At 52.9% G+C, this 21,360-nt stretch overlaps 2 protein-coding genes across 2 annotated transcripts; one reads left to right on the top strand and one right to left on the bottom strand.

The window, feature by feature from the left end:
- Nucleotides 1-1,532: 1,532 nt before the first annotated feature.
- On the bottom strand, nucleotides 1,533-14,384 carry TMEM127 (transmembrane protein 127). Its single transcript, XM_027128974.1, has 4 exons — nucleotides 14,244-14,384; nucleotides 13,504-13,821; nucleotides 4,953-5,117; nucleotides 1,533-3,939 (listed from the first exon to the last, which is right to left on the bottom strand). The coding sequence occupies exons 2-4, from the start codon at nucleotides 13,745-13,747 to the stop codon at nucleotides 3,632-3,634; spliced, it is 717 nt and encodes a 238-aa protein (XP_026984775.1). The 5' UTR covers nucleotides 13,748-13,821; nucleotides 14,244-14,384; the 3' UTR covers nucleotides 1,533-3,631.
- A 194-nt stretch (nucleotides 14,385-14,578) lies between these two features.
- On the top strand, nucleotides 14,579-18,534 carry CIAO1 (cytosolic iron-sulfur assembly component 1). The gene is made up of 7 exons (XM_027128970.1): nucleotides 14,579-14,847; nucleotides 15,426-15,574; nucleotides 15,710-15,821; nucleotides 15,928-16,016; nucleotides 16,259-16,460; nucleotides 17,106-17,193; nucleotides 18,087-18,534. Exons 1-7 carry the CDS (start codon nucleotides 14,709-14,711, stop codon nucleotides 18,325-18,327), a joined length of 1,020 nt encoding a protein of 339 aa, XP_026984771.1. The 5' UTR covers nucleotides 14,579-14,708; the 3' UTR covers nucleotides 18,328-18,534.
- Nucleotides 18,535-21,360: the final 2,826 nt, after the last annotated feature.

Genomic DNA, 21,360 nt, shown 5'->3' with positions numbered 1-21,360 from the left:
CTTCCTGACAGCTGGATCGGAAGGTCCTCTGTGGGGACAGAGCTTTGTGACCCATTAATTTAGTGGCTGAGAGCGTGGACAGCTGTGGGCAAGATGTCAGCTGAAAAGATTCTCTAGTGATCTTGAGAAAACTGCTCTCCCCCAAGACACAACCACCTCTTCCTCTGTTCTCCAAGGTTCTCCCCCTGCTGCCCTTCACATCCCGAGTCTTCTCATGCGTGCGGCCCACTAGGCCTGCGGCTCTGGCTCCGCCTCGCATCGCATGATGGGTCAGCAGGAACTGGGGCTCCTGGGTTCCCTACTCGGTCACCTGGCTGAGACTCCAGGCGCTGGGGGCCAACTGGGCCTGCTCTTCAGGGCCCGGGCCTCCACCCTACTTCCCACCCATCCCCCACTCCACACACCCTCAGACTCTTCCACTGGACACCAGGCTGACCCTCCTTCACAGTCACCAGTCATTCAAATAAACCCTCCTTTCTCTTCTCAAAATCCCTCCAGGGCCTTCCACTGCTTTTAGTTCCTCAAACGGGGCCCCCTTGCCTTTCTCGCCTCCTCTCTCACCACGTCCTGGCCGCCAGGTGTGCTTCTGTTCTTGCTTTCCCTCAGCAGGAATCCCCCCCACCCCACTTCCAAACACCTTCTTACACTAAGCTGCCTCGTCCAGGAAGCCTCTCGTAATCCCTGAGGTAGGAACCAGCCTCCCCGGTGGGCGCAGCACTTTTCCCAGCTGTCCAGTAGACCACTTACTTCGCTCTACCTTTCCGTGGTTGAGTCCACCTCCCGGGCTAAGAATATGAAATCTTTGGAGACAGGGCCCCTGAAGGTCATCACATTTCTCTCACGGTGCCTAAACGGTGCTTTGTACACAAGGTGCCTTTCGTAAATGTCTGAAATGAAATGAAATGAGAGAGCGAACCCATTCCCAGCTCCCGAGAAAGACACGTATTCTTCCTGGGAATAAAAACAGAAACCCAAGTGGGCTGCTCCTCCAGGGGAGCCCTGAGCTCTTTCACTGTGATGCACACTGGGGCCCAGCGTGTCGGCTGAAGGTGTGAATGGACGAAGGGAACGTGGGTAACCACTGGAGGCGTTGACGTTACACTCCTGGAGCCGTTTGCACTCACACACCTCTCCCTGGAAGTCAGTGGTCATTTCCCGTGGCTTCAAAAGGAAGTGCAGCTTCTTCTGCAAGTCCTGGCCCTGCAGAAGTCTATTTCTCTCCGCACAAGGGCTGGAGTTCAGAAGCCACGCTCTCTCCTGCAGCTCACAGGATGCAGAGGGAAGAGCTCAGGGTCTGAAATCAAGGACTTGGGCGGAGGCACCTATGGCTCCCAGCCTTGGGACCTCGGTGCGGAAGTTGTCAGGATTAGGAGGTCATTTAGGTGCAGATGCCTTGCATGCAGCAGGCACACTCAAGTCCCTTCTAACTTTTTAAAAATTACGTTCACACTTCCTCAATTTCTCCTGCCTCTCTAAGAGGAAGGGAACAAACCAACTCAGGGAAGCTGCGACAGAAAAAGGACAGGGAGCCATTGGCATTTACATTCTTATTTGTGGTTTCGGGTTTTTTTGTTTTGTTTTGCTTTTAATTTTTTTTTTCTAGAAAATAAAAGGAACACAACCAAGGGAGTTTATATGACAAACTATCAGTGTCAGGAGGGCAAGGGAAAAGAGAAAGAAAGCCCAGAGGCGTGGGTAGCTAATAAAAAGTGGGTTCCGAACCACGGGGAACGGTCCACAGGGTCATGTCTGGGTCCTCATGAGACGACCGGTCACTTTGGCATGCGTGTTCGGTGCCCGGTCTCCTGGTCCGCCTGCTCAGAACCCCAGGGTCAGAGAGAGCTGGCTGCACCCTGGAAATCTGCCAAACTCAGACTCTACAGCAAGTCAAGACTTAATTTAGCTCCTCGGCTTTGTGCTCAGGTATCACACGGCAGTCTTTCTTGCCTAAGAGAAGAGTCTAGAAGAGTGTGAGAGTCACCATGGGACACACTTTGGCATCGCAGTGAACCCCACGTGGCCGCTCACTCAGGCGCAGACATGGCCTTCACCACCGAAACAGGCGTCTGTCCAGACATCCTCAGGCAGTCTGGCCAGAGAAGGACAAGGGACGTGACGGTCCCCGTCTAGCCACAGGTCAACAATGGTGTCCGTGCTCCAGTCTTACTCTGTCTATCGCCTGTGAAGGACACGGGGATCCATCTGCTTTTCGGCTCAACACTGGACACCGATTCCAAAGAAGCTTGGCCATTTGGATCCACACCGTAGGTCTCTCCGGTTTCTCCCACTTTACGTCCCATATCTCAGGGCAGAAAATTCAGCCGATCCAGAGCCACGTGTGGCCAACAGAACGGCCAGAGAGATGGCCGGGCAAGAAAGAGCCGGCAGCACACTGTGAGACCAGAGTACATTCAAGAAGGGTCCCTGTGGACCGTACATTCAGCTCACAGTCTAGGGGACACACTGAGCCTGAAGGGCACAGGCAGCTCGCCTGACAGGGGGTTCTGACACCTCATGCAGCAGGGCCCCCCTGGTCCAGTTCCTACGTGGAGAGCGGCGGGCTCCCTGGCCTGCTGCAGCCCCTGTTCCTGCACGGAGGCCAGGTTACGCCTCAGTGCCGCGGTCCTGAGGAGCACCACGCTGGCCAGCCAGCCAGGCTGATGTGGCTCTGGGTTCCACAGGAAAGCCGCAGGGAGCCGTGGTCACTGGGAGGAGGGGGCAAGGGAGGAGGGCTGCATTCTGCCAGGAGGGATTCGGGGAGGAACTACCAGGGGCTGGAGGGGTCTGCGGGCCCCAAACATGGCAGGGCCAGAAGGGGCGGGATAAATAGCTGAAGGACGACGATGACAGTCTTGTCGCTAGTTTAAAAAGAGAGTATTGGTGTTGTTGCTCAGTTTTGTTTTTCCCTTTTAAAACCACTCACATTTCAAAAGGTGACAGGGCTGGGGAGATTTGGCCCCCTTCACACTGATCCTTTCCGGGGGGCCTCAGGCTCACGCCAGGGCGCCGGCCACCAGGCAGGGACGGGTCAGGGAGAGCACGTGCTCTGCTTCCCAGCAGCCACCCCTTCTCCCTGCAGAACCAGAACACACGTGACAGGCAGTCCAAAGACTAAAGTGCAGAGAATTCCACAGAGCGGGCAGCCCGGTACTGGGCACTCCCAGAAGGGGCAGGGGCAGGGCTCAGCCCAGAGCTACGCTGTGGGGCACATGTGGACAGCTGAGGCGAGCCCGCAGGGCACGGTCCCCTTTCCCTTGGGCCCCGTGGACGCCTCTTCTAGCGGGGACCGTCCACTGTCAACAGCTCCCCAAGGAAAGTCTCAGTCTCAGAGATAGGGCCCACGAAGGGGGAAAACGTGTACGACCATCCCTGGTTGGTAATGACGAGTGACTGTGGAACGAGAGGGGGGTGGAAAGAAGGGAAACAGTGCCATTATCTAAAACCAGTGAACCCCAGGTTTTGAGAGCGGGGATCCATGAACAAACGCTAAAGGCAGAGTCTCTCCCGGGGAAGGTTGGTGAAGACGGTCAGGATCCTCCCGGTGAGGCCCGCTGGGGAAAGGAGCACCTCTGGGTGTGGAGGGCGCTGCAGAGCGGGGAGGGCTGCCAAGGAGGAGGGCCCACGGCTGGCACTAGGGCGTGTAGGCCGGGGGCGGCTGGAACTGGTTGATGACCTCGTACTCTGCCGGGTAGGGCTCGTTCTCCTCCATCTCCGAGAGCAGCTCCAGTGCCTGCTCCTCTTCCTCCGTGGGGTAGTGGCGCAGGAGGTTGGCTGCCGTGGCCAGGATTGAGGCCCCGCCCGCGCCTGCCACCAGGTAGAAGCTAACAGCAAAGGTGACATAAACCTGGGAGCCGTGGTACTTCTTATGTTGCTGCTGCTGGGCCAGGATGAGTTCGGAAGCCCAGTAAGAAAAACCGATGACAGTGGCACACTGCAGGACTGGGGGACAGAGGGACAGCAGAGAAAGGGGGTTAGCAGGCACCCCGCAGCTGGGATGCTTGAGGAATCAACTGCAGTCTCTCTACCCAAACCCCATTTTCAGAGAACCTGCCCGGCCCCAGACACTGCAAGGGGGAGCTCTTGTGGCTGAGGCGGGAGACAGAGGCCTGACCCCACCCGGGCCAACTAGATTCTCTCTGTCTTAAGAATTTGGAATTGGGGACTTCCCTGGTGGTCCAGAGGTTAAGACTCTGCACTCCCAATGCAGGGGGCCCGGGTTCGATCCCTGGTCAGGGAACTAGATCCCGTGTGCCACAACTAAAGATCCCGCATGCCGCAACTAAAGATTCCACATGCCAGAACTAAAGATCCTGCCTGTGGCAATGAAGATCCCACGTGCCACAACTAGGACCCGGTGCAGCCAAATAAATAAATATTAAAAAAAAAAAAGAGAATTTGGAATTGGGATACTAGGGCCGCTAGAAGTCATTGGGTGCTTCGAGAGGAATAGACAAGGTCGTGCAGTTTGGGAGCTGGAGTCGCTGATACCCTAGGTCAAATCAACACAGCGGCCCCATCACGAGAGAGGAGAGAAGCCTCGTATGAGCAGAGAAGCCTGGCCTGCAGGGAAGCGGGAGGGGGGGGAGAGAGAATCTGAGACCATGTACTCCAGGGAGACACAGGGAGACACTGTAGTTCCTCCCTTGCTCCTTCCAGGCCCATGAGCCTGGCTGAGCTTCACATCCTGTTCTTAGAGAGCCATGATGTCAATCCTAACAATATTCCCTCCCTACAGCTCAGCCGAGTGGGTCTGTGGTCCTGGCGGGCATACGTGCAAATGACGGAAGCCAGCTGCTCTCACACGCCAGCGCTCTGCGAAAGGCTAGAGCTGAAATGAGCGTCGGGAACAGGGTCTGCTCACGACACCCCTTCGCCCCCACCTGCAACTCCAGACAGGATGCCGCCCCCGCCCTGTGGCAGTTCCTCCCCGACTGGGAGTAGCCCGAGCTTACCTGTGAGGATGTGGGCGAAGGCATAGCGACGGGTGATCTTCAGGGCTGGATGCTTGGGCCCGAAGACATCCAGAAGGAAGGCGGAGAGACTACACAGGATGCCCAGGAAGCAGAAGGCGGCGATGACCCGCAGGAGCAGGACTGTCTGGGGATTCATGCAGAAATCTGTAGGGGGAGGAGCAGATCTTCAGGCTCCCGGGCAGCACCCTGGGGCAGGAAGCCCCCCCTCCACCACAGGCCGGCGAGCCAGGGGAGGACTGGAGGGGGGCGTGGTCTCAGCTCCCGCTCCCAGTGGGGCTGCAGAGGGGGTGGAGGAGCCTCCCTATTCGAAGACAGGACCCCTGGGTCACTGCTCCCGTGTGCCTCGAGTCCTTCCTCCCTTTCCAACAAGACTAGTCCAAGTGCAGGGCTCCACTTCAGTGTGCGGTTGACCCTTGAACAGCATGGGTTTGAACGGTGAGGGCCCACTTATGTGTGGACTTCTTTTTCAACAGTAAACACTACGGTACTACACGATCGGGGTTGGTTAAATCTGTAACGTGGAACCACGGATCCGGAGGGCCAACTATAAATTACACAAATTATACACAGATTTTCAACTGCTGGGAGGGTCAGCATCCCTAACCCCACTGTCATTCAAGGGTTAACTGTACTTGCCACGCTCTCCTAACCATTTTTAAGGATCCTGACAATTAATCAGACATGTTAACCCATTCTGCTAAAGCATGCTTTGGGCTGGCAGGAAAAGCCAAAGGGACAAAGGCCAGAGGCCCATTCAAGTCTATGCTCTATCCAGTCACTCACTCACAACCCTTTTGTGCAAAAAGAAACTGAAGCAGTTTAGAGAACCTTGTAATGACAAGAGAGGACTAAATAGATGGGGAAAGCTGGTAGACTGGACCTCCACATTTATTTTTGCTCCCTCCCGAACCCTACTAAAACAAAAGAAAAACAATTAAGACATAAACCCACACAAAGAGAAGAAGGGCAAAACAAAATTCTGGAAACTGGGAAGTAACGGGACTCAGAACTAGAACTGACTTGAGAGAATAGATAAACTGAAGTATAAGCCGGAAATGGGAAAAGGTAAGAAGCAGCTAGCTTTACACCACAAAAGCCTGAAAGGCTCAGAAACTGACAGCCCCAAATACCTTCTAAAATGAGGGCAAAGCCATTGGGGGGTGCTCGCGCTACCAAAATGAGGGAATGATCCAAGAAAAAGGAAGATACTAAAACAGGAGACCCAACATTCAAAGAGTAAAGAGCCCCCAGGGTCATAGTGAAAGATACCAGGAGGACAGCTACACACCAGACCCCATCAAGCAACCTACATTTCCCTCTAGGACTTTAATACCATTCTTTCCTTTTTTCTTTTTTTTTTTTTATTCCTTCTAGACCACACTGTCAGCTCCCTTTGATATCTACGCAAACTGCCACAGTTCTAGAAACACACAGACAGAATAAAGGCTGGTCCAAAAAGATACCATTTTAAGCTTTGATAAAAAGTAGGAAATGGGCCTTAACTTCCTCTATTCAGCCACTGGCAAGTTCTTCTTTTATTTAGGCCATGGGTCACCAAGTGATTTGGGAAAATTTGAAAAGGGCTGGCAAGACTTACACTGTAGGCTCCTTTCCCGAGTTTTTTTTTTTTTTGGAGGTGGGGAACCACAAGCTTTATTGGCTGAAAGTTCTCCTCAGGAGCCTGGCCTGCTGGGCTTTCCTGAGTTTTGATCTCAGGCTGAGAGGCTGTTGGACGGTGGTTATCGCTCTCTCGTGCACAGGAGAATCCCCAGGGTGCTGGTTGAGAGCATGTTCCCAAGCTCCAGAGATTCTGAGCTCTTGGTCTGGAGCAGGGCCTAGGAATCTGGATTTTTACCAGCAGCGCAGGGGGCCTAAGCCTTACACCCCAAGAGACACTGATCCTGGACCTAGAGGGAGATGAACTGATGAAGAAGAGTCCAAAAACCGGGGGAGGGCACCTGAGATCAACAAAGCAGCCTCAAACCAGCCGATGTTGATCGGCGTCGTGGGGTCCTGGACAGAGGGCGCAGCCTCCCACGCGGAAAAACCAGACCAGATATGCAGAGGCCCCGGGCCTTTGTGACAGCGTGCACTCCCTACCGCCTCAGGCTCAGAATTCACCAGGCAGATGTTGCCTGGGCCCACACATGATTCACACGCCTTGATCTGACTTCAGAGCTACCTGTCACTCTCTTGTCAGCTAACCATCTGTTTTGGGGCCCAATCATCCAGCCTGAGGGATCGCCTGCTGCTAGCAGGCTTGCCCGTGCGTTAGCTCTGCCAGCAACCAGGTCCAGCCTCCATTTAATCCGGCCCTGCGGGCCTGAAGGGGTCTAGAAACCCACAGGGCCTCTCTGAAACCAAAGCTCCTGGAGATGGGGGCTGTTTCCTGGCTGCATTCTGAATATTGCTGAAAGCTCTCTGAGACAGTTCTTCTGGGGTCCACGTGGCACGTGGCAGGGATGGGGCAGGACGAAAGTGTTCTTCTAGTGCTTCCAAGAATAACCTGCGAGTGGCAGGGTATAGCGGCTTACATCACACTCCGCTCTGCAGCAGGCCATGTTCAGATTCCTCCAGCATTACTCAACGTGACCAGGACATCTGAGTGATGCTTTAATTGTAGTACTTAAAGTCAACTCAGTGTTGTTTATTTTTAATTAATTTATTTATTCATTTATTTAATTTTTGGCTGCATTGGGTCTTCGCTGCTGCATGCGGGTTTTCTCTAGTTGCTGAGAGCGGGGGCTACTCTTTGTTGCGGTGCTTGGGCTTCTCATTGCGGTGGCTTCTCTTGTTGCGGAGCACAGGCTCTAGGTGCGCGGGCCTCAGTAGTTGTGGCACGCGGGCTCAGTATTTGTGGCTCACGGGCTCTAGAGCACAGGCTCAGTAGTTGTGGCACGCGGGCATTAGTTGCTCCATGGCATGTGGGATCTTCCCGGGCCAGGGCTCGAACCCGTGCCCCCTGCGTTGGCAGGCGGATTCTTAACCACTGCACCACCAGGGAAGCCCTCAACTCCGTTTTAATTTAGCAACTAGTTTTAACTGAAAAATGTAACACACAGGGCTTCAACGATACTATCTTTGGCTGCATAAGTGAGTATAGGATGTTCATTTGATTATCATCCTTTAAAACGTACATCCGCTGGATACACTTCTACGTGTCTTATGTTTCAGAATACACTTATCTTAGGAATAAGGAGGACTTGCACAGATGTCCAGCTGCCCCTCCCAAGAGACAAACATTGTTGGTAGTTTTTTGTGTGCCCCTCCAGGTATTCCTGCTTGTGCACGCAGATGGGGCAAACGTCATCTTAGTTAAGCCTCACTCCACTCTGGGGGATTCATCACATGGTTCAGATGAGGAATTGGAGGCTCCAGGAGGTTAAGTGACTTCCTGCAGGTCACACGGCACAGAGCTAGACTCCACATCCGGGTCAGGCTCCCTTGCATCGTGATGCTCCCAATGGCCAAGCACCAGAGTTAGCCGTTTTAATTTTTCCTCGCTGGAGCTAATCAATCAAATCCTAAAGAGCTGTATTTGAATGAAAGGTCAAAAGTGGCTATGAATGCTGGCAGAGCCATCGCCAGTGCCAGCAGCTGCTGAGCTCACTAAGGGAACAGCTGGAAGCATGAAATCTCTTCTAGGCAGAAAAGGTTTGGGTCGTTAAGCAAACCTTAAAAGGTTTGAAAGGAGCTCATACTGGGAATTACTGGGCAAAACCTGCTGGGTGTGGTCTAAGCTTCTACAGTCCTCAGAGTCTGGCTCTGAAAAGCAGAAGTCACTGGACTTGGCACCCAATCCTAGCCCTCCCACAGATTGTATGTCACCTTGAGCAAGTCACTGAATGCCCTTGGCCTCTGCGCTCACCCTGTCGCAGGGAAGCTATAACACCTGCCCTGCCTGCACAGGGGTACGTGGGGAGGGTCAAAGCACAAAGTGCTGGGGATGAGCCGCCCCACTCCCTCTGCGCTGGGCGGCCACAGCAGTGTCTCTTCTCTGGCGTGCCTTTCCTCCTTACACCGAGACTGCCCCGTCCACACACGTCAGCCAGTGTGGGCCAAAGGAGGAGCCCACTAATGCCAGACTGAGGACCTGTGCCACCAGGGTGATGATGCAGTACAGAGAAGGGGCTTTGGACCCACAATTCAAACAGGTTTTGTTTCTACGTGACGCCTTCTGCCTTTCTCTACTCCAAAGCTCTGAGCAAACCTTCAGGCTCAGCGGGGAAGCCAAGTGGGGACTTTCCTTGGAGTGATGCTAAGAGATACCCCAGGAGCCTGCCCTACATCCCACAGCGGTCTCAGAGCACACAGGGAAGACAGGCAGCGTTATCCCTGACACGCTTAGAACGCAGCTCAGACTCTCCTGGGGTCGGGATCTCAATGTCCCTTTCTTTCCTCCCTGTCAGACATCAGTATGGCAGGGAGGGCAATGAATATCTGCTCCATTGAGAGGGCTGCCAAAGAGAAGCAAAATCCTCAGATGTTACGTGTGTGTTACTTTATTTGTGGAGAGAAATGGCACATGGAGCAGGGTCCTAATTTTAAACTCAAACCAGTGGTGCAGGGAACTCCCTGGTGGTCCAGTGGTTAGGACTCTGTGCTGCACTGCTGGGGGCCCAGGTTTGATCCCTGGTCGGGGAACTAGGATCCCACAAAACGTGTGGCACAAACAAATAAACAAACAAAAATTGTTTAAAAAAAACAAAACAGTGGTGCATCCACTACACTCCAGTAAGACAGAATACATCCTACCCTCCAGTTGTGCTGTGCGGCCTGTTTACTTTGGTAACTATTGCTTGCCTGCTCCCTCCAGTCACTGGGGAAGAGGGCAGCTGCTGTGTAACAGGATCCCAAGGAGCTAACTTTGCCCAAGGTCATTGGTAAGTCACTGGGCTGGATTTGTTTTGAAGGCCCTGGCTCTTCCTGTCTACCTGCCCATGTCTCTCACCCCTCCTGACCCAAAGAGGCTGCAGGCAGGACGCTTCAAGTGGCTTCTGGCCAGTTCCCTTCTGTCCCGTCTCCTATTTCCCCCCTCACTGGAGTCCCTGAGTCAGAGGCACATCCCCGGGGGCCCCAGTCCTTCCAGCACCCACCTGCGCAGCCACTCCCCGGTGTGACTTTTTTTTCCAACCAAGGCTTCTGACACAAGACTCGAAGAGGGCCCTCCAGTGCCTGGCTGGGTCATCCCACAGATACCAATGGTCCTAGCCCAGCTGCCTCTGAGGACAGGCCCCACGGGATCGGGAAATGCCAGCTGCGTCGGTCACCACCCCTCAGACACTCCGGCCCTTCCTGGAAGGCCCTTGATCTTCCTGTGGCTTGCTGTCAACCGTGATTCCCCTGACTTCACATCCTAAACTCCCTCATTCTCCAGAGATGCTTCCTGAGGCTGTGGTCCCTGCTGCCCTTTGCTGGGCACGCTTGAGAGGCAGAGAGGGACTGGGGCTCAGAAGGAGTGATTCTCTGGGCTCCCCTGCTGGGGGCCACTATCGGTCTGGGCACATCTCTGCTCGCACCCCGGGCCCAGACTGAAGAAGAGCTTTGTGAGGAGCAGGGGAGTGGCAGAATTCTGGTGGATCTTTTAAGCCAACGGCATTTGTTAAAGCCTTCAAGGGCTCTGGGAATGATAGCGGGAGGATGAGTGGCTTTGCCTCAGCTCACCAACGTAAGGTGATGAGGAATAAAAAGGCGCAGCTTTGCCTAGGCTTGTGATGAAAACTCAACTAGAATGGGGAAATAAGAGGCCTGGGACAGCTCTGATGGAAGGAGAAAGCAGCTCAGTGTGCGCTAAGGTACAGTGGTGAGAGTGGAGTCCACACCACTCAGATCAGCTGTGTGTCCCTGAGCAAGTGACCTGACCTCCCTGAGCCTGAGACGTGTGTGTGTGTGTGTGTGTGTGTGTGTGTGTGTGTGTGTGTGTTGGGGCGGGGGGTGGGGTGATGACAGTCCCTACCAAATAAAGATGTTGTTTAGGAGACACTACAGCCAGGCGTGAAGTGGGTTTAGCACAATGCCTGGCACTCAGGCAGGGGGCCAAGAAATGGGAAGACACCGTCCCAAAGCCTGCTGGCCCTGGCCGCTCCCTGTCGCCTGCAGAGACCTGGCAGAGTCTGTTCTCCCTCTGGAAGCATCTACAGGCACCGGATCTGTACCCCATAGCTCTGCTCCCTCCTGAGATGGGGAATATCCCAGGCTTCCATGCTAGGGTATCTGCCACGCCCTGAGGCTCAGTACAATCGCACAGAATAGCATGCATCTGAAGGCCCACTGGGCACCAAAAAGCCAACTGGTACAAAGAAGATGAAGAAGAGAAATAGGGACCTTTGGATTCCTCGCCTTCTTCTGTGGTAGCTCATGAGGTAGCACTGTCAACTCCTTTATTAATGGACACCAAGTGTTCCCAGCTTGTAATGGCCAAGAAGATGGCCAAGGAAAACCAGGCCGAAACTATTCATGGGTTAAGATCCCTAAACACACGAGCAGGCATAATGTAAAGGTGAAAGTGACGTGCTTTAGAAAAGACAAAACCTGGCTTGGATAATTTCTCAGAAGAGGTACATATATGTGTAAACAAAGGAGAACTGCACCAAGAATTTATTCTTACTTTTGACATGGCTTTGACAAGGATGCACGCCCAGAGTGGACTGAACGATCGTGAGATCATTCCTTATGACAGCTGAAGTAAAGCAAAGGTTAAAAAACACAAACGAGACAGCGTCACTTTAAACTGGAGTCAACGGTGAGGTACACTCAGCTATGCCACTCCCAGCTGTGTGGCCCTGGAGAGATCACTTCACCTCTCTGAGACACCAGTTTCCTGGACCTTTGGAATGAGGACACGGGATCAGACGGCCCCTCCCCTCATGGCATGAATTTTAAGAGCCTCCCTAGGAATGAAATGAAATGGAGAAGCATCGTGAACTCTCTCCCAGTTTGGAAATGACACCAAGCCCTTGAAACACTGACCATCAGGGGATCGATCAACTGCCACGGTCTGGGTGAAGCTGTGGAAAGGTGGCAGCTGTTCCTCAAAAAAAGGCAAGTGCAGGGGAACGCGCTAAGGGAAAAACCATTCAACTCAAGCTTGATGGGCTTTCTGTCATCAGCTACACGCCACAGAAAAAGCTGCACGTCACACGGCCTCCATCGTGTGGATAACTTTGCTCGTAATGAGCCAACGCAGAGAAAGCTATCATCAAGGCGAAATCTAGAAGCAAACCAGAAGCCCCCAACCTGATGATTAGCAAAATCATCCTAAAGCTTCAAAGACCCAAGAGAAATGCAAAAGCCCCCAACAAACCAGAAGCCCCCAACCTGATGATTAGCAAAATCATCCTAAAGCTTCAAAGACTCAAGAGAAATGCAAAAGCCCCCAACAAACCAGAAAGCCCCCAACAAACCAGAAGCCCCCAACCTGTTCTCTACAAAATCATCCTAAAGCTTCAAAGACTCAAGAGAAATGCAAAACAGCAAAAGAACTCTCAGCGAAAGACAAGATTAGGCCACAAGGATACGGCTTTTCAGCCACAACCTGCATAAGTGGTATATATGATCCAAGTTCTCCAAAGGAAAACTTGACCTTTTCACCAAATCCCAGAGCCTGAATCCGTAAAAAGGCAACGTGAAGATATCTAACAGGACGGGCTTCTGATACATGGGGCAGCAAACATCTGGAATGAATTACAGCCAGGGAGTGGCACAGGGAGAAAGCATTCAAGAATGGTTCAAAAGGCCTTGCGGGTAATGAACTCCGCTGTTACTAAGGGCTGTTTGGAATCCACTGACCATTTTCCCTGTAAAAGCCAGGCAGTGCCATCCTGACCCCCACACCACACAGCCTTTACCCTTCATTACTACAGACAGGGTGGGCAGGATGAGCTACAGGCCTCCCCTGGGTCCAGTAAAGACCATGGTCCCTTTCCCCTTTCCTCTGCCTCCCTGGCTGAGAAGCAGGATGACGAACAAAGCAAACTTACCTATTCGGGCACACTTGTGAGGGTTCCAAGAGCCAAATTCCTATTGTTTTACTGAGGGTGGCAATGGAACTGACTTCTGGTTATTGAAAATACCATAGACTCCCTTTGTCTCTAACAACAATCAAATTACTGTACAACTCAAAAACATCTTTTAAACTCTAGCCATATTTAAAAGTTCCTTTTTCTCCATCAGTCAGGCTGTCCCAAAGAAACCTTCCTGTATCCCAGAGGCTCCTCAGAAGGAGACAGCTGATTGTGATGCCTAGCACCCTTATCTTCTCTCCATATACGGCGCCCTTCGCCCGGCAGAAGCCTAAAATAGCAGTCCAGATTAGCATGGCGTTGAGGAGTGGGTACTTGGCTGAATAACATCAGAATTAATGAGGGGCTGGACCCCAAACAGACCCACCTGGTGGGCATGAACACCAGGCAGGAATGGGGCTGTTTCCTTCAACCAAGTGCCTGCCCCAGGCTATCTCAGCTCCAGCCGGCACCCTACCGAGGAGGCCCTGTCGTCCAGAAAGAAGAGGGCCGGCGCGCAGCGCCCTCACCTTTCAGCAGGTCCGGGTGCACGGAGCCCAGCACGTCGGAGACCCCCAGCTCCTGGCGGGAACAGGTGCCACCGTGGATGTGCAGCCAGGCAGGCTCGGCGAGGGCAGTGCACAGCGCGGTGATGGACAGGGCACCCGGCAGGGCCGAGGCCAGGCTACGCTCCGGCTGCTTGGGCAGAGCGCTGCCTCCCGGGTTCCTCCGCCGGCGCCCGCCAGGCAGCCCTGCGCCTCCGGGGGCGTACATGCCCGGGGCCGCCCGCCGTCGCTCCGCGGTCGCTGCTGGTCGCCGCCGACCTCCGCCGAGCGCACAGAGCCTGCCTGTCCGGGGGGAGGAGAGCAACGCGCTGGGTTCGCAGAGGTGAGGCTGGCGCAAGGCTGTCAGGGCCGACACCGGAGGATGGGGGTGGGACCGAGGGCAGAGCAGAGACAGGAGAGCTGCAGAGGTTCGGGGGGCGGGGACAGGGTCCCTGGAGTGGGGCTGCGGAGGTGCAGGATGATGACCCGGAGAGGGCTGGGGGCCCGCTGGATCTTGGCAGAGCAGAGTGGGGAGAGGGGCTGGGGCGGAGTTATCTGTTAGTGGTGGAAGAGAGACCCGGCCTAGGAGTCTTGGCCAGAGGGTGCCGAGGGGCGGAGGACCAGGCTGGGCCGCAGGGATCGGGGACCCAGGATCTGGGAACAGCGATCTGGGGTGCGACCTGTGTCCAGAGAGGACCCACCCCTCACCGACTCCTGATCCTCACCGGTCAGCAGGCCTCAGTGCCGGGATGGCGTCGCTCCGTCCCGTCACGGGCTCCTCAGCTGCCACGGTCCGAGCGATCCCAGGCCACAAACCCGCAACGCCCGAACCAACCCGGGCCCGATCCACTTCCGGCTTCCTCCACCTCTGCCCCCGCCTCCTCCGGCTCCCCGCCCCGTCCCCCGCGCGCGACACAGTCCGGGCGCGCCGCCGGCTCCCCTGCGCAAGGCCTCACGGGACTTGTAGTTTCAGGCAGTCCCGTGATGCTTTCCGATGGGGGTGGGGGGCTGTGGGGGAGGGGGGAGTGAAAGGCCGACTACAACTCCCAGAGGGCAGCACGGCAGAAGCCGCGGGTGCTTTAGTTCCAAGGAGGACCCCGGCCCTCAAGAGGAAGAGGATTTGCCTGGTGGGAGCCGCAGTCGGCGCGGCTGGGTCTGCTCACCTCTGCCTCCTCCTGAGCTGGGCAGCCATGAAGGACTCGCTGGTGCTGCTTGGCCGTATCCTGGCGCACCCGGACTCCCGCTGCTGGTTCCTGGCCTGGAACCCCGCGGGAACCTTGCTGGCCTCGTGCGGGGGCGACCGGAGTGTCCGCATCTGGGGCAGGGAGGGTAAGGCCCGGCTGCGCGACCGCTGCCGCCGAGGGGTCTACGTGCGCTTGGTGTGGGTGCCAGGCTCGGGGAGTGCGCAGCCTGCGGGGCAGGCATACCCTGGACGGGGGTCGCAGGCCAAGGGAGAGGGTGGAGGGGCCTCCTTAGCCACTCTGAGAAAGGTTTTTCTGGCAAAGGAGTCGACAAATACTAGAAGCTAAAATGTCAATAGGCTGAAACTGTTGAGGGAATTGTGATAGTTGTTGAGGTAGGAAAATGCAGAGAGAAGAAGGAAAGTAGCCTGCAGAGTAATTTGCTATAGATGATGAAGTTTAAATTTTATCCCAAGGGCGTTTGGGTGCTATTGACAGTTTTAAATTGGGAGGGTGACTCCTTCGATTTGAGTTAGGAGGATACCTCCAGAGGAAGTGGAGTCAATTAATATACTGACTTTCTGAAAGCATGTTATTAAACACACCCACTGAGCTTTGCCCCCCAGCTTGGCTCCAATACTGGTCCCCATTACCCAATGGCATTGATATGCTTCAGCACTTTCTCGTGCACCCAGCTCCAGAGCCTGGCCTGTCCTTTGCTTTTAGGTGACAGCTGGATCTGCAAATCTGTCCTTTGTGAAGGCCACCAGCGCACTGTGCGGAAGGTGGCCTGGTCTCCCTGTGGGAATTACCTGGCCTCTGCCAGCTTTGATGCTACCACTTGCATTTGGAAGAAGAAGAATGATGACTTTGAGGTAACCGGGCTGGATGGGACCAGGATTGTTGCCAGTTCCCCACTCCCCCAGCCAGGGCCAGTGGGGCTGTGCCCATGAGAAGGACCGCAGGGGTCTTAGCTGCTGCTGATTCTTGTCCCTCTTCCCGGTTCACAGTGTGTAACCACTCTGGAGGGCCATGAAAATGAGGTCAAGTCAGTAGCCTGGGCCCCATCTGGCAACCTGCTTGCCACCTGCAGCCGAGATAAGAGTGTGTGGGTCTGGGAAGGTGAGTCCAGGTCCCTCCAGATGCAGTTGGGAACCTGCCACCAGATCTCCCCGTGTCCCTGACAGGGTCGGTCAGCTCAAGGGCTCCTTTCTTTTCTCTTGCACAGTTGATGAAGAAGACGAGTATGAATGTGTTAGTGTCCTCAACTCTCACACACAGGATGTCAAGCATGTGGTTTGGCACCCGAGCCAGGAGGTAAGAGTCAGATATCTTGGTGGGAAGGAATTCTGATGTGGAGGGTTGTATCCAGCCTTCTTCTGGTCTTCTGCCTCAACCTGGCTTTTCCAGGGATCTCGATCTGTGACCCAGACACATCAATCCCTTTATAAAAGCAGATCCCTGGGACTCTCCTGTCCTGGGAGGGAGAAATGTTGGAACCACAGACACTTCTTGGGCCCTACAGACATGTGCTGTGTTTTCCCTGGCCTCTCCCACAGCTTTTAGCCTCTGCCAGCTATGACGACACAGTGAAGCTCTACCGGGAGGAAGAGGATGACTGGGTATGCTGTGCCACCCTCGAAGGCCACGAATCCACCGTGTGGAGCTTGGCCTTTGACCCCAGTGGCCAGCGCCTGGCCTCTTGCAGTGATGACCGTACCGTGCGCATCTGGCACCAGTATTTACCGGGCAATGAGCAAGGTGAGGGCCCAGCCTGGGAGCTAAGGAAGACCCATCTCTCACGAGGCTTAGTCTACTGAGGGGCTGAGACACATAGATGAGTCCCAGGAAACTGGGGTAGAAAGGCAGGTGTGCCACCAGAGGCCTCCAGGTATCGTGCCGAAAGAGTCGGGAGCGTCTGAGGAAGGGGGGCCATTTCATCTGGACTTGAAAGAGTGTGCAGGATTTTAACACGAGAAGAGAATTCTAGGTGCAGACGACACGAGCAAAGGCATTGAAGGTAAAGACAGCCTAGACTCATGCCAGGAACAGTGACTCGTGTCGATGGAGCATAAGCATAAAGGGTTTGGAGAGAAACGAGGTGGGTTGGGCTGGCTGGTGGGCGGCCTTGAAAGGCAGGCTAACCCATCAGACGTAGTCGGCAGCAAAAGGGTTTTGAGGAACAGGACATATGCTTCTCAGAATTCTGCTGTAAAAATGCCAGTCTGGCTGCAGTGTGTAAGGCAGATCAGTGAGGACAGAGACAGAGCAATGAAGATGAGGCCTCATGACCGAGGGTGGGCTGGGGCGCAGCAAATTAGGGTCTCCTCTGGGGCGGGTTAGATACTCTCCTGAGATGCCCAGGACACGGACATGCCTGAGGCTCAAGAGAAGTCTGTCATGCAGGGGTGGCGTGCAGCGGCTCTGACCCTAGCTGGAAATGTATCTGCACCTTGTCAGGCTTCCACTCCAGGACCATTTACGATGTCGCTTGGTAAGACCTCCCCACCGCCTCCACCCTGCCACCCCAACCATTGGAGAGATTTTAGAGAAGTCAAAAGCCTGTGCTGCTCCCTTTCACCTTTGGGAATACATGGGGATAGAGAGCAGCCACCCTCAGGTCTTCAGATCAGGCCAGACTGTCTCCATGCTGGCTCAGAGCTGGCCGGTCTGGGGTACGCAGGAGCGGGGACAGGCTTAGACCCAGGCCTGCACCTGTGTTAAGATTCCAGGCTATGAAGGCAGCTCCAGCCTTTGGGGGTCACACAGCATCATACCATCCAGAAATATTTATTCTTGAAACTGTGGATTCATGGCTGGAGAATCCAGCCATGAATCCACAGGGCCGTTTCTACCCTTATGGGGTCTAGAAAAACGACACCATTCATACAGGAGAGTCGATCAGAGGGCAGTTCTGGCCCTGAAAATCTATCCCTTGGAAATAATCCTAAATAATGGAAAAACCTGATGTGCATCTAAGTTTTATTTATATTGGCAAACATTTGGGAATAGCAAATATGGACTCAAGAAAAAGTATGGTAGAATTCAGTGGCCTATCGTATCACTTTTTAAAAAATGGTCAAAGAATACTTTATGACAGGGAAACTGCTTATTCCAAGTGAGAAAAGTGCAATTCAGAGTTATATGTAGTTTTTTAGGTTAATTGTATTGGAGGAAAACCTAGATGGCAGCCCTTGAAGCTTGGGGTGATGTTTGTGGCTACATATTTGTTAGGGAGGCTCTTCGATAAGACACTTATAGCTGAGGCCTGAAGTTTGGGACGGGAGCAGGCCAGGGGGACTATAGAACCAATCCCTCCTACCTGATTTGCCAGGTTGGGGAGGGAGGAGCCACCTGCATACTCACTGATGCACATGTTCATCCCAGGTGTCAGCTGACAGGGGCCCTGGCTACCGCCTGTGGGGATGATGCCATCCGAGTATTTGAGGAGGATCCCGGCTCAGATCTGCAGCAGCCCACCTTCTCTGTGACGGCCCACGTGCCTCAGGCCCATTCCCAGGATGTCAACTGTGTGGCCTGGAATCCCAAGGAGCGGGGGCTCCTGGCCTCCTGCAGTGATGATGGAGAGTTGGCCTTCTGGAAATATCAGCCGTCTGAAGGCCGCTGAGCCACCTTGACTTTGGACAGAATCATGGTTCCCCAGAAAATGTCATAAGACTTCCCCAGCCCCTGAGAGGACCCAGAGGAGCATCCCTGACCTTCCTTTAACTTGACCCTCCTCCATGCAGACTTGGGTAGAAGTGCAGGCCACAGAACCACTCACTCCTTCCCCTCCTTTGACACGGAGTCCTTGGTAAAGAGCTGCAGAACATCAGTCTGTTGTACTTAAGCCAGATTTTGCTTGCTTTAGGGCACAGTGTTAAATTTGGGGGTGGTGGTGAGTATACTATTTATAATCATCATATCTGTATGTAGGAGGGCTATATCTCAGCCCTTTCTGAAACTGTAAGCTTTATAGAAATAATCCGAGTCCCAAGTCCTGTTTTGTAAGGACATTCACAATCTAGAAGAATTCCATGGTGAATCCTTTTCTGAAGTAGGTCCTGCCTTCTCAATTTCTGGGCAAACCCTTGCATTTAAGACATTCAGTCAATACTGAAGGAAATTTTTTTTTTTTTTTTTTTTTGGCCGTGTTGGGTCTTTGTTGCTGCGGGTGGGCTTTCTCTAGTTGCGGCGAGCGGGGGGTTACTCTTTTTTGCGGTGAGCAGATTTCTCATTGCAGTGGCTTCTCTTGTTGGGGAGCACGGGTTCTAGGCACGCGGGCTTCAGTTGTGGCACACGGGCTCAGTAGTTGTGGCTCGTGGGCTCTAACACACAGCCTCAGTAGTTGTGGCGCACGGGCTTAGTTGCTCCATGGCATGTGGGATCTTCCCAGACCACGGCTCGAACCCGTGTCCGCTGCATTGGCCGGCGGATTCTTAATCACTGTGCCACCAGGGAAGGCCTGAAGGAAATTTTTTGATGTAGGTTGGTTTAGAGTGAGAAACACCTCTGCTTTCCCTTCGAAACCCTTAACGTTAACCTTCTGTGCTATGTGCTGTGATGACAGCCGGGAAGTGCTGAGAAATAAATGGGGAGGACATGACCCCTAGAAGGGAGAGTTATTGGTGGCCACAGGGCATGCATTCTCAGTGGGGATGAAAATTGGGTCTTGGGTGAGGGGCAAAAAAAAATCTTAGAGACAGTAATTTGCGGCCCTCAAAAGGACCACAGTACGTAAATATGCTGTGGTCTGTCGTATTAGATTTTCATAGTGGGGGTGAGTAGTAAAAAGATGCCGATTAAGGCCCCTTAAGGCAATGATGATGAAAAAATGGTAGAGAGACACTGGCACAGGTAGTCAGCGCTTTAGTCTCACGTTATCCTCTGACAGGCACTTCCAAGTGGGTTTTGACTTGAGGCCTGTCCTCAAGCCCACAGCCTTCACTTGATTTTTTACACCACAGAAATCATGACCTTAGATTTTGAAGACAGCTGGGGCAAGTACCTAGAGCAGTGGTTCTCAAGATGTGGTCTGCCGGTCACTGGAAATTCCTAGATTTTTTCAGCAATTGGTGCCTGGGCAGGAAGCAAGGCAATGGCACCAAATACTACAGTCGTGTATCCATGCCTTGGTCTCACAGTGAAAAAATTGCCAACTTCCCTGAGAAATGTCCTCAACAGAACTAATAAGAGATAAATTGTATTAAATCTGGACCCTTGAGCATACAGCTCATGTTCTGCAATTACGGGAAGCACACACGAGCACTCCTGCTGTGCACTGAGGTGTGGCTGTCTTGAGGAAAAGCAGTTGTGCAACACAACTGTGTTGTTCATGGCATAACCATTTCTACTTGAAAGAACGAGCAATTATGGTATTTAGACTTGGCTATTTGGGAGACATTTTCCGGAAAACGAACAGAATGAGCCTTTCACTTCAAGGGAAACTGATAGTGTTGCCAATGATAAAAGCTTTCAAGCAAAAATTAGAATCTTTGAAAACTTGTATTGCCGCCATGAGCTTGACATGTTCTCAATGCTTAGACTTTTCTGAGGGGACTGGTGGTGATATGAACAAATGTGATCTGTATGATGAAATGTATTGACATTTGGAAGATTTGCATAATTCAGTGAATGAGCATTTTCCAAATGCCTAATGCATGATGTTATAAAATCAGTCATGGGTAAGACTCATTAAAAGTGTAAGGCCAGTGGGTTTTAATGTAAGAGTATAAAAAGCTCATTGATAAGGTTTCAGATCCACATTGCCTTTAAGAAACTGCCACCTGTGGAGTGGTGACGTAGCATCACATAGACTCAATTACCTGAGAAGCCTATTTAAAAACTCCTTTTTCCAACTTCACATCTGTGTGAATTCAGCTTTACGTCAGCACAACACACAACGAAGCAGCTATGAGAATCCAACTGTCTTCTATTAAGCCAGACGTGAAAGAGATCTGCAAAAATGTAAAATGCCATTCTTCTCCCTGGATTTGTTTTGGAAGTTGTTTTTCATAAAAAGTTAACATAAGTTACTGTTGTTTTAAAATGCATTTACTATAGTAAATAAACATCAATGGCTATAACCCAGATAATAAAGGCTGTTTGGGGCTCTTAATTTTTTGTAGTGTAAAGGGGTCCTAAGACTAAATTTGAAAACTGCTAACCTAGGGAAATTACCCTTCAGAATCATTTTCTAATTTTATGCACACTTATTCCTAAAAAAAAACCCAGAAGGCAAGAATTTGAGAAAAACATTTGTAGATCTGGATCTTAAAATCGGTTTAAGCACCCAGTGGGTGCTGCCTCATTATGGGAGGGGACACTGCTGGTCTTGAGAAAGTTCTAACCTGTTGATCTCTCCAGCAAAGTTCAGAGTTAGTTCCTGCAGTAGGGCAGATACAGAGGAAGGGACCAAGGGCACAAGCCTGACTGAACAGAAGCTACCAACACTGTTCCCTCTGCGCTGACTGAAATGGTGCAGGTGGCAGCCCAACTGAAGAGCAGCCTCGTCCTCTAGAAGTGCTCACTGTGAGCAAGTTCACTGGCTGAAAAAAATAATCCTTAGGTTGGAGAAACGAAACTTTTTTTTTTTTGGCTGCATTGGGTCTTCGTTGCTGTGCGCAGGCTTTCTCTAGTTGCGGCGACTGGGAGCTACTCT

The sequence above is a fragment of the Aethalodelphis obliquidens genome, unplaced genomic scaffold (genome assembly GCF_003676395.1).
Source record: "Aethalodelphis obliquidens isolate GAN/ISIS:26980383/991018 unplaced genomic scaffold, ASM367639v1 scaffold35, whole genome shotgun sequence".
In the NCBI taxonomy this organism is placed as follows: domain Eukaryota; kingdom Metazoa; phylum Chordata; class Mammalia; order Artiodactyla; family Delphinidae; genus Aethalodelphis; species Aethalodelphis obliquidens.
The sequence above is the reverse complement of the archived record's forward strand: the minus strand, read 5'-3'. Positions and strand labels throughout refer to the sequence as shown.